At 33.1% G+C, this 11,507-nt stretch overlaps 1 protein-coding gene across 5 annotated transcripts in view; it reads right to left on the bottom strand.

The window, feature by feature from the left end:
- Positions 1–11,507, bottom strand: part of Smad2 (SMAD family member 2) — a 69,284-nt gene that overhangs the window by 9,299 nt on the left and 48,478 nt on the right. For all 5 annotated transcript variants that reach the window (XM_070029197.1, XM_070029195.1, XM_070029199.1 and 2 more), the window contains 4 exons: positions 4,101–4,154; positions 2,764–2,976; positions 460–597; positions 130–274 (listed from right to left, as the gene is read on the bottom strand). In XM_070029197.1, the coding sequence (XP_069885298.1) occupies positions 130–274; positions 460–597; positions 2,764–2,976; positions 4,101–4,154 (550 nt within the window). The remainder of the gene's footprint in view (positions 1–129; positions 275–459; positions 598–2,763; positions 2,977–4,100; positions 4,155–11,507) is intronic.

Genomic DNA, 11,507 nt, shown 5'->3' with positions numbered 1-11,507 from the left:
TTTATTATTATACATAGAGATCAGCTAACTCCAGATCTTCAATGAAAAGAGATTATAAATGAACGCTAGAAGAATAGAATACAAATAATTATATTGTAGAAACTAATGAACTGAATATATATTTCATACCTGTATTCTGCTCCCCAACCTTTTACAAAACTCATTCTTATGGTGCACATTCTAGTTAACTGATATACAGCTTCAAAACCCTGATTAACAGACTGAGCCAGAAGAGCAGCAAATTCCTGGTTATTAAAGATCTTCAGGTTACAACCTAGGAAAAAAAATAACAAATGAAACTGTGTGAACAGCATCATTATTAAGAAACAATTTAAAAGGAATATACGTTTTATTTACAATATGAGCATGCAAATCATCTCCTGGTTCCTAAAATTATTAGCAACTAGAACAGCTAAGTAAGTTGATGTGATATGTTTATTTATACTGTTGAGTCCGTACCTGGTGGAATTTTACACACTGTTGCAGGGTGCCAGCCGTATCTCTGATTGCAATTGGGGCTTTGCACAAAGATTGCACTATCACTTAGGCACTCAGCAAAAACTTCCCCACCTATGTAATATAAGCGCACTCCTCTTCCTAAAATGAAATAATACTATGTTAGTCTTAGAACACTTTATTATTTCAGTGTGACTATGGAAATCTTGAGAGATTCTAAAATGATCTGAAGTATTTCTATGACTTTTTACACAGCCAAGCTTTAAAAGTAATATATGCTAACGAATTTTTAACTGTAAAAAAGTACAATGACAATGGGAACATTTCAAACAAATTGTATTTAAAAACTTTAAAAACTGAGCTAATTTTGAGAGAATGACTATGTTTGGACAAGTGTATTTTCACTGAGGCAGAATTCCTTAAAGATTACATGAAGGTTACAAAAAAATATCAAGAGGCTATGTATCACAGAGGCAATCAAATCTCTAGATCTATAAGCAAAATTAAGCAAGAAAAAAAATGGAATGAGGTATCTTAGTATTCCTTTCAGAATCTGACAAATCAAAAGATGCAAAAGAATTACTTTATGACAGAATGTAAGAGTTGTCCTGGTGTCTCAGTACCTTCTCTGTCAAGAGAATTTTTCAGATGGGTTAAGAAGTTTTCAGCTGTAATTATGTTAGCAAATAACCTGACCTTAAGAAAAGGAGCTTATCTTTTTGCAGCGAAAGAAGACAATCAACAAGCCAGATTTACAGATAAATGCAGAGCCTGGTACTCTCTTCTCTTAAGTCTTGAATATTTATACAACAATCAACCAGATATCATGAAAATATCAAAGAAAAAACAGATTCTTCAGGTTCTATTTTCTGATCAAAATCACATGATAAACAAGAAACCAAAAGTATAAAGGCAATCTAAAATTACTGCTACCTGAAACATTGTTAAAATAAGTGAGGACAGAGGATTATCTGCTGATTTTTTTATGCAAAACCCCAGTTAAAATACAAAAGAGAAAATAACTGAGCTGAGGTGTGGCTCAAGTGGTAGAGCATTTGTCTAGCATGAAAGGTCCTCAATCCTCATTACATGGAAAGTAAGGAGAAAAGAAAATACTATGTGGGTAAAGTACTGGGACAGTCAGAGGCCTTCTTTACCTGCAGTGACACCTGGGTACTTTAGTAAGATGATTCAAATTTAGATATCAACCAAGATTTGGGAATTCTACACAAATACAACTAAGTATACTCTTTCATTTTACAGTATCAAAATTACTCTTTTTTAAGCAGCATTATACAAATCATTCCTTGGTAGGTATTATTTCTCACAGAACATAATGGCAAATCCTTAACAGAAGCAAACTTGGTACTCAGAATGATGTTCAATTATTAAGAGAGTCAAATTTTTTACCTCATTGTTTAAAAAATACTACATATCCATCCCAAAGGATTTTGACATATGTGGATTATATTTAGAGAAACTTATCATATAACAAATTCAATAAACCTACCATTTATTAATATAAACAATATTTATGAAAAATAACTCATTCCCAGCATAACAAGAAGCGACAATAGTCCAGTCACTTCCAAATTTCTTTACTTCAAAGTTCTTTTGAGGGGCTGGGAAGGTGGCTCAGTGGTAGAGCATTTGCCTTGCATGCATGAGGCCCTAGGTTCGATTCCTTCGCACCACATAAGCAAAAAGAAAAAAGCCGGAAGTGGTGCTATGGCCCAAGTGGTAGAGCGCTAGCCTTGAGCTGAAGAGCTGAGGGACAGCGCCCAGGTCCAGAGTTCAGGCCCCACTACCGGACCCCACCGCCAAAAAAAAAAATTCTTTTGAATTTATGTATCAGTAGCACATTTAACCTAAATATTCACTGACCACTTGGAAGAAAATCAGGATTTTCTTAAAAATGGCAAGTAGTATCTTGATATCATTAGGTAAACATTCTGACCTCATCAACTTGCTTGACAGGTTCTAGGAATTCCAGCGATCCATAACCCACATTATTCTGAGCCCCTCTGAACGGTATTCTCAGATTAATTGAGAGCAGGTTTGATTTAATATAAATTTACTTGAATATATACTTATTGAAGGAATTCTCACTATGAAGTGTGCCAAATAAATGTTAAGTCAAAGCAAAGTGCTTGAAGACTGAAGAATCTCCAGAATTTATCAAAGGCAGTAAAGCCTATATACTTAACTACAATAGCATTTAAATAATGGAAGGTTCAATATTTTATAAACAAGCCCACATAATAAGTTTACCGTACTGGTTTTTCACACCAGGAAAAGAAAACGTACCTATATGTCTTCTTGTCATTTCTACTGTAGCATTTCGATTAACGTTGGAAAGTAAACCTAAGCAGAACCTCTCTGAATTTGATGGATCTGTAAAGCCATCTACAGTGAGTGAGGGCTGTGATGCATGGAAAGTCTCTCCAACCCTCTGGTTTAATTCATAATAGGCTATTGAACACCAAAATGCAGGTTCTGAATAGGTAACTGGCTGCAAATCTGGAAAAGAAAACAAGTAAAAGAGAGATGTGTGAACAATTTAAGACAAAAATAGAATAGTATCGTCTTCATATGTTCTATTCCAGAAGACATGGGCATCAGTTCAGGAAGTAGATGGAACTCTCTCAGTTTCCACACATAGTATATTTTTAAATTTCCCCCATCTCATGAAGTGTCATTTTATACTGGATTATTTATCAGTAGTTTTAATCAAGTTCTTGCCCAAATATAAAACCATAGGTAGTAAGTCAACTTGCCATACCAAGTACATTTTAAAAATACATAATGGAGGTTAATTTTGGTAGGATAAAATATAAAGCTGGAACAAAGATTAGTAAGCCTAAGATAAAAAGCATATAAAAGATGACCTTTGCCATTTGTCTATTTTGACTTGGTAAGTTATTCTAGTTATTAAAAAAAGTAGAAAATAAATTCCTGCATATATAAAAATTAAAGTAATAAAACAGAAAGGATATACAAGTGAAAACAATATGGAAATAAGCTTATTTCATGGGAAAATAAGAACCACATATATTTTAATTCTGTACCTTTAACTAAAATTATGAAGAATATCAAGAAAAGAAAAAAACTAAAACTTTTCTATTTCATGGAGTTCCAAGCATATAAAAGATGAGGAGAAATTATGGAACACCAAGTAAAATGAGGTTAAAAATAAATGACACAAGTTAATATACATAAACACTAACACACACACATTCACTCATCCAAATTCTCTCTTCTATCATACATTTATGTATTTTTATGCTATATATATATATGTATATACATATGAGCACTCACACACTCATGCACACACACACACACACCTCTTACACTAATGGTTACAGGAAGACATTAAATATACCAATAAAATATTTCCATATTAGGAATATTTTCATAAAGAACATATATTCAATGAATAGAACGATTATGTTTCCTACTTACAGGTGTCAGTAGAAAACTTTTAGTATAATATTTGAACAGTCTTTTTAAAAGCAATGATTTAAACCTTTTGCCTATTTTTGCTTATTCACTGGTATGGTTTTCTCATACATATGAAAAATAATTTTTAGAGTGGACTTTTCCTTAAGTAGGCACTGTGAAAACAGTGGTCTCGAACTTACCAAGGCTATGATTAACAGGAGATAGGGTAGTAGGAGACAGTTCAGCTGGAGAGCCTAAAACAAAGGGAGAAAACTTGAAACTAGACACTGAACAATTTTCTGAATTTCTAATTAAGTAATCATAAAATGTTCATAGCTGGATGCAATTCAACAATAAAACACAAATAATTTAAATTCTAAGAATTCAAATAGGGTTCTATTTTATTTTATGTTTAATTTTGGAAGCTTCCCCATACAAAGGTGTATGAACAGTCTTGGCTTTTCACCATCCAATTCCCCATCCCAAAGAAATCCATCCATTATTGACAGCTCTTTATGTATCATTCCAAAATCATTGTAGGAGCCACATAAGCAAAAATATTGGTACTACTTCTCTTAGAACCTGTTTGTGTTTCCATTATTACCTGCTGGTCTATCATCCAATTGTAGCTTAACAAAACATCAGGGTACATTATAATTCCATTATGATAAATACTCAGGCTTTTAATCTTTTTCTTTAAGAAACAACACTGTAAGGACTAATCTTATATGTTTTGAAAGATACTCTTATAAGAGAATCTGCCAGACTGAAAAGTCTGTATGTGGTTAATTGATAGATTTTGGTAAAATTATCATTCACAGAGACTGCATTACTTTACGTTCCCAGTAACATAAAAAATGGTGAGGAGATGCTTAGGCTTTTACTGCTGACAGATGAAAATATAGTTTCGATAAGTATACTTTCAATTATCATTTCTCATAAATGACACAAACTACTTCCTTCTACTGTATTTCGTTTTGTGAACAACATGTTCTTTACTCATTTTTCTCCTATATTAATCATTCTTTTTACTTATTTGTAGAAGGCTCTTTATGTTTAAGAGATAATCAGTCTCTTTGTGGTAGACTGCAAATATCTGGTTGATCTATGACTCAATTCTGATTCTGACAATGTAACATTTATTGAATTTCATATTACCATTTAATGAAAGAGTACTAATAGTGGATCTTCTTGTCTTCTTTAAGGGAGGCAATATTTTTAGCATTTTACCTCTAAGCATAACTGGCCTTGAAGCTGAGAGATAAAATTACTTATTCATAACTTCTATATTGGCAATCTGAAGCAATACAAATGAGTATTGTTATGCTAGTGTTATGTTTATAAGGCTGTATGATCAATGTTAAAATAACTTAAAAGCCTTGTCTTTGTCTATGCTCTATAAGTTCAAGTTATATTTTAACAGTACACTTCAAAAGTTTAGTAGAATTAACAATTCCCTAGGGTTTTCTCTAAGATATTATTTCTCAGATGAAAGATAGGTTTATTTCTTCTAGTCAGATTTATCAAATCACATTTTCTCAGAAAATCACCTGATTTTTATTTCTATTTTAAGTAATCCAGATCACTCAAATCAAGAAAATAAAAGGGCATAAATACTCAAAATAAGAAAAAGGACCAACGAAAGAGAGACAACAGAACAAAACAATCTTTAAGACTACTTTACTCAATTCCATGCAACTATATTCTACAGCACAGGTTGTAAATGTTAAATAATTTACTAGGATTATAAATATATATTTAGTGTACCTTTATCATTCTTTACATATTTAGGGGAAATCATCTGAAAGAGCATAATTTACATATAGCTCCCAACTTCCCACATACACGCTGGAACACATGTAGAGGAAGGGAGGTCAGACTACTTCATGGACCACATACCTACAACCACTACATAAAATGGCAGGTAGCAAAGATTAAAGGGCAGCTCCAAGATAAACAGACAAATGAGAAACAGAACAGATGACGAATACTTTTGAACACAAAATGATCTTCTTTAATACAATTAAGCTAGTTACTCATTTGAAAAATCTGTTGGCAAGTGGCAACTGGTACAACTAAGAAAAGGTCAAATATATTTAGACCAACTAACTCAAATTCACCACTGTTTGCTGAAGCAGACAAAAAATAAACAAAGCTACTGATAGAAAAGGAAATTGCCCAGTTATACTTATCTATTAACTACTTCCATACATATATGCATGCATACACACACATACATACGTGCATGCATGAGTATCTATACACAGACACCTGATGCTGGTACTAAGGCTTGAACTCTGGGCCTCAAGTTCTTACTTTTCACTCAAGGCTGTCACTCTACCATTTGAGCCATACTTCTACTTCTAGCTTTTTTACTCTATATCAAAGATATTTTTATAAACAAGTGCTGAAGTACCCTCTAAAAGTGTGTTTCATTTCATTAGTTTCTTGATATAACTACATGCTGACACCTGCAACTTAACAAGTTTAAATGTGGTAACTGTTTATCCATTTTGTTTCTCTTGTTTTGGTCCAATTATATTCCTTCTGTCCATTTTTTCTATTAACTATCTTCTTCCTCTTGTTTTTAAGTTTTTAAATTTAGAACTCAGGTCTTAGAATTGTCGCACATTTATAAAATATTTTCTATTAAAAAATGTTTGGTGCATCTTTCAGGTGATGTTAAAACATTATTATTTTATTTTTATTATTATTATTATTATTTTAGGTTCATGGCAAAATTGAGAGGAATATATGTAAAGGTCCCATATACTGCCCCTTCTCTACAATCTCAACTCAGCATCAGCATTCTCAGACTATAATAGTATATTTGTTACCATCAATGAACTCACATTGACACATCATTATCATCTAAAGTTCACAGTCTCATTCTCATTAGGCTTTATACTTTATATTTTCTATCGGTTTTAACAAATGTATAGCATGTACACATCATTTGTAGAATCAAGAATAATTCCAATGACCTAAAAAAGCTACCCTAATCAATCTTCCCTTCTCTTTAGCCTTAACCTTTAATGGTCTCTGGTTTTACTTTTCCTAGAATGTCATACAGTTGGGACTTTGCAGAAGAAAGCATTTGTAGACTGGTCTCTTTCACTTAGCAATTTCACATCTTCCATGTCTTTTAATAGTATAATAGCTCATTTCTTCTCACTAAATATTATATTGTCTTGATGTACCACAATTTATTTATTTACTAATTAAGAATATTTTGCTTATATTCACATATTTTAGAATCATGAATGAAGCTGCTATGATCAGACTATGATCACGTTTTTATGTAAACATTTAAGTTTTCAATTCATCTGGGTAAATATCAAGAAACAAGCCAGGACTGTATGTTGAAAGAATGGCTAGTTCTGTAAGGTACCACTATACTGTCTTCCACAGACAGTATAGTGTACAAAGTTAAAACAAAGACAGGATTGGATTTGCTAAAAAAGACACCAATTCAAAACTTTATGGTTATGAGAATTAAGAAGTCCCAACACAGAGCTAGTCCTCATCAATCCATTCTAATTCATGTGATTAGCTGAGTACATGATAACACAGGAAAGGGGGTGGGTGTCAAGCTAAGATAAGAAACTATGAGCAGAAGGGAGCCTTACTACATTGTTGGTGGGAGTGTAAACTTGTTCAACCACTTTGGAAAGCAGTATGGAGGTTCCTCAAAAGATTCCACATAGAGCTCCCCCCTATGACCCAGCAATCCCACTTTCAGGCATTTACCCAAATGATCACAAACAAGACCATACCAAAGCTACCCACACATCTATGTTTACTGCAGCGTTATTTACCATAGTTAAGATATGGAACCAACTCAGATGCCCCTCAGTAGATGAATGGATCAAGAGAATGTGGTATATATACACAATGGAATTCTATGCCTCCATCAGAAAGAACGACATTGCCCCATTTGTTAGGAAATGGAAAGGCTTGGAAAAAATTATATTAAGTGAAGTAAGCCAGGTCCAAAGAAACATAGGTCCCATGGTTTCCCTTATTTGCAATAACTAGTATATGTCTGAGTTAAGCAGAAAAGGTCAGATAAGTTGATGTTAGGGGAATGAATGCCAAGATAAGTATTTAAGTATTTGTTTTTCTTTCATGCAAGTGTTTCTAACATTTTTTTTTTTTTTTGTTGGTCATGGGACTTGAACTCTGGGCCTGGGCGCTGTCCCTCAGCTCTTCAGTTCAAGGCGAGCGCTCTACCACTTGAGCTACAGCGCCACTTCCATGTTTCTAACATATTTATAAGATGATTTCTATGTTGCTTTGTATGTTCCTCCCCCACGGTATAACCCCTGCTTTCACTGTATTTGATGTTGGTATAATTTGTGGAGGGGAAGGGCAAAAACAAATCATTTAACTAGGGATACAGGTAGACCCATTGCAACAATGAGATGTACAAGTTATTGTACAAGTTGTTGTACAAGTTGTTATGTCGAAAAACTAAGTTCACAACTTTGGCGGTGGGGGGGGGGATCAGGTGGGGGGAGGAGAGGGAAGTATGGGAAGGGGAAACAAAGAGGAGGAAACAATGCTTGATAAGAAATGTACTCATTATCTTGCCCATGTAATTGTAACTCCTCTGTATGGTATTCTCACAATAAAAAATAAATACATAAATAACAACAACAAAAAAGAAATAGCAGAAAAAAAAAGAAACTATGAGATAGCCTATAGTCTTGTCTCAGGCATCTGAAAATTCTGCTGAGAAAGAGGAAGGTACCTGAAACTTTAGATAATCTGGTATTAATTAAAGCCCAAATCATCTAGACTCTTCATTCCAGAGGAGAGATAAGTTCAAGTTAGTACCCAGAAAGAGAAAGAGTGTCTAAATTACTCTGGTATAATTTTATATAAAATACCAAGTATTCAATTACAAAATGAGACACATACAAAGTAGGAAAATGTAATCTATAATTAAAATAATAAAACAGAAGCAGAGCTATGTATTAGCCAGATACTGGGATTATCAGATAACATCTGTAACATGGGAACTGTAAAACTGAAAAATATCTATATGAAGATTCAATTGTCTTAATAGCAAGACAAAAGCCAAATCCACAAATATATTATCACTTCTCTGTCAAATTATCATTAGACAAAGAAGTCAAACTAAAACAATGGAACAGGTAAAGTCTCTTCAACAAATGGTGCTGGAATAAATTAATGTTTCCAGAAAAGGAATGGAAAACAGGAAAAAAAGTAAAACTGGTCAATATAAAGTATTTTTTTAATCCTTTAAAAATGCCTTTAAAAGTATAATGTGTGATAACAGCAAAGACAATGGGTATATATGATTGGAATTAGACAGCTGTAAAGTTTTTAAACTTCTCATGAAATTATAAATATTACAACTTAAGTAACTTTCATATAAAAGGTGCAAAAGATAATGTAAGTTTTACAATATCTAGGAGATATTATAAGAAATATTATCTAAAAAGAAATAATGCCAAAGAGCAAATATAAGAACAAAAATAAATGACTAAGCCGGGTGGGTGCTAGTGGCTCCTGCCTACAGTCCTAGTTACTTAGGAGGTTGAGATCTGAGGATGGCAGTTCAAAGCCAGCTCATGCATAAAAGGCAGTGAAACTCTTATCTTCAATTAACAACCAGAAAACCAGAAGTGGATCTGTGGTACAGCTTAAAGCGGTACAGTGCTAGCCTTGAGCAAAAGAGCTCAGAGAGCCCAGGCCCTGAGTTCAGGCCACACGACCAAAAAATAATTTTTTGACTATGGCAGGAAAATAAAATAGAAGCATCAAAAACAGATAAAGCAATTGAAGACATGTAGCAAAATGGTAACCTAAACCCAGTATCAATAATCTCTTTTTATATATATGGAAATGGAAGTACAAACATTAATTGTACGTTTTATTTCAATAAAAGATAAAGACAGTACAAAATGATGTCCATAATAGACATATCTTGAACATAAAGATATTAAAGATAGAATGAACATAAAAGGATGAAAAGTATACTGTGAAAGCACTGAGATAAGAAAAACATGGGCATGTTAATAAGAGATGGGGATCAATCAGTGAAGGATACACAGTATCCAGTGGGAGTATGGTTCAAGTGCCAGCCTTGAGTGAAAAAGCTAAGGGAGAGTGCCCTTGTCCTGAGTTCAAGCCTCAGGATGAGTACCAAAAAAGAAAAACAACATAAAACTTGATGGGACTAAAAGCAAAAACAAAAAACACAAGAATTAGAGTACTCTTCTCTATAATTGACAAATAGATTTTTTTAATCAGAAAAGATTTAAACAGCAATCATTCTGATCTTAATGACATTTAGAAAATAGTATAATGAAATATAGTATTAATTATATAACAAAATAATTTAATTAATATTAATTAAAAGTAAAATAAGATTCTTTTTCAACTATCTATAAAACTCTTGCTAAAAAATACACATGTTAAGGAATAAAATAATTATTAAGATAATTTCAATGGATTGAAGTTATTTATTGTATATTTAGGACCACAAAATATACAACTAGAAATCAACTAAGTATTTAGAAAATTCTCACAATATTTTATTTTTCTTTAAAAATACCAACTTCTAAATAAATAATAGGCCAAAGATATCACAAGAGGAGTTAGAAAGTAGTTAATAGTGACAAAAAGCCATGTTTAAAAATGTGTAGTATAGGGGGGAGGGAGGAGTTGTGGAGGTAGGAAGGGAAGGGATAATAAGAGAAAAAAACAAAGTAGGGGGTAACAATGCTCAATAGGAAATGTACTCATTACCTTACTCATGTAACTGTAACCCTCTGTACAGTATTCTTTACAACATTTTTTAAAATGTGTAGTCTAGAGCCAAAATAAGGGTTAGAAGAAAACTTGTAACTTTTTTCTTTTTGGTCGGTCATGAGACTTGAACTCTGGGCCTGGGTGCTGTCCCTCAGCATTTCAGCTCAAGGTTAGCACTCTACCACTTGAGCCACAGTGCCACTTCTAGTTTTGTAAGTGGTTTATCGGAGATAAGAGTCTCAGGACTTTCCTGACAGGGCTAGCTTTGAACCACGATCCTGAGATCTCAGTCTCCTGAGTAGCTAGGATTACAGGAATGAGCCATTGATGCCCAAAGAAAACTTGTATCTTTTAAATGCCTATATTAGGAAAGAAATCAATGATCTGAATGTACACAAGAGATAAGAAAGGGGATTAATTGCAAATTAATTGAAAATGTTGTAGAATAGACGCAAATGAAGGAGAGATAAAGTCAACAGAAAAAAGTTAACAAAATAAAAGTTGGTTCTTTGAAATCATTAACGAATAAATCTTTTGCAAGACATTAACAAGACAAGAGTCAAAAGATAATTTTAAAGACTTTAAATATTAACAGAATTTAAAGTTATGTGGATTATAACTACAGAGTGTTAGCATAAGACATATTTACTTACTTTAAAGATGCACTGAATAGCTAGCTGCTCTCCATCTCCTATTCTCAAATACCTCTAAAAACATAGACTACTTATGGCCTTTTATCAAAGAGCCTTTTGTGTATATGTGCTGGCAATGGGGCTTGCCTCAGAACTTCACCTGACTTTTATCACTCAAAATTGGCACTACAC

The sequence above is a fragment of the Dipodomys merriami genome, unplaced genomic scaffold (genome assembly GCF_024711535.1).
Source record: "Dipodomys merriami isolate MVZ:Mamm:240054 unplaced genomic scaffold, mDipMer1.0.p SCAF_2, whole genome shotgun sequence".
NCBI lineage: Eukaryota > Metazoa > Chordata > Mammalia > Rodentia > Heteromyidae > Dipodomys > Dipodomys merriami.
The sequence above is the reverse complement of the archived record's forward strand: the minus strand, read 5'-3'. Positions and strand labels throughout refer to the sequence as shown.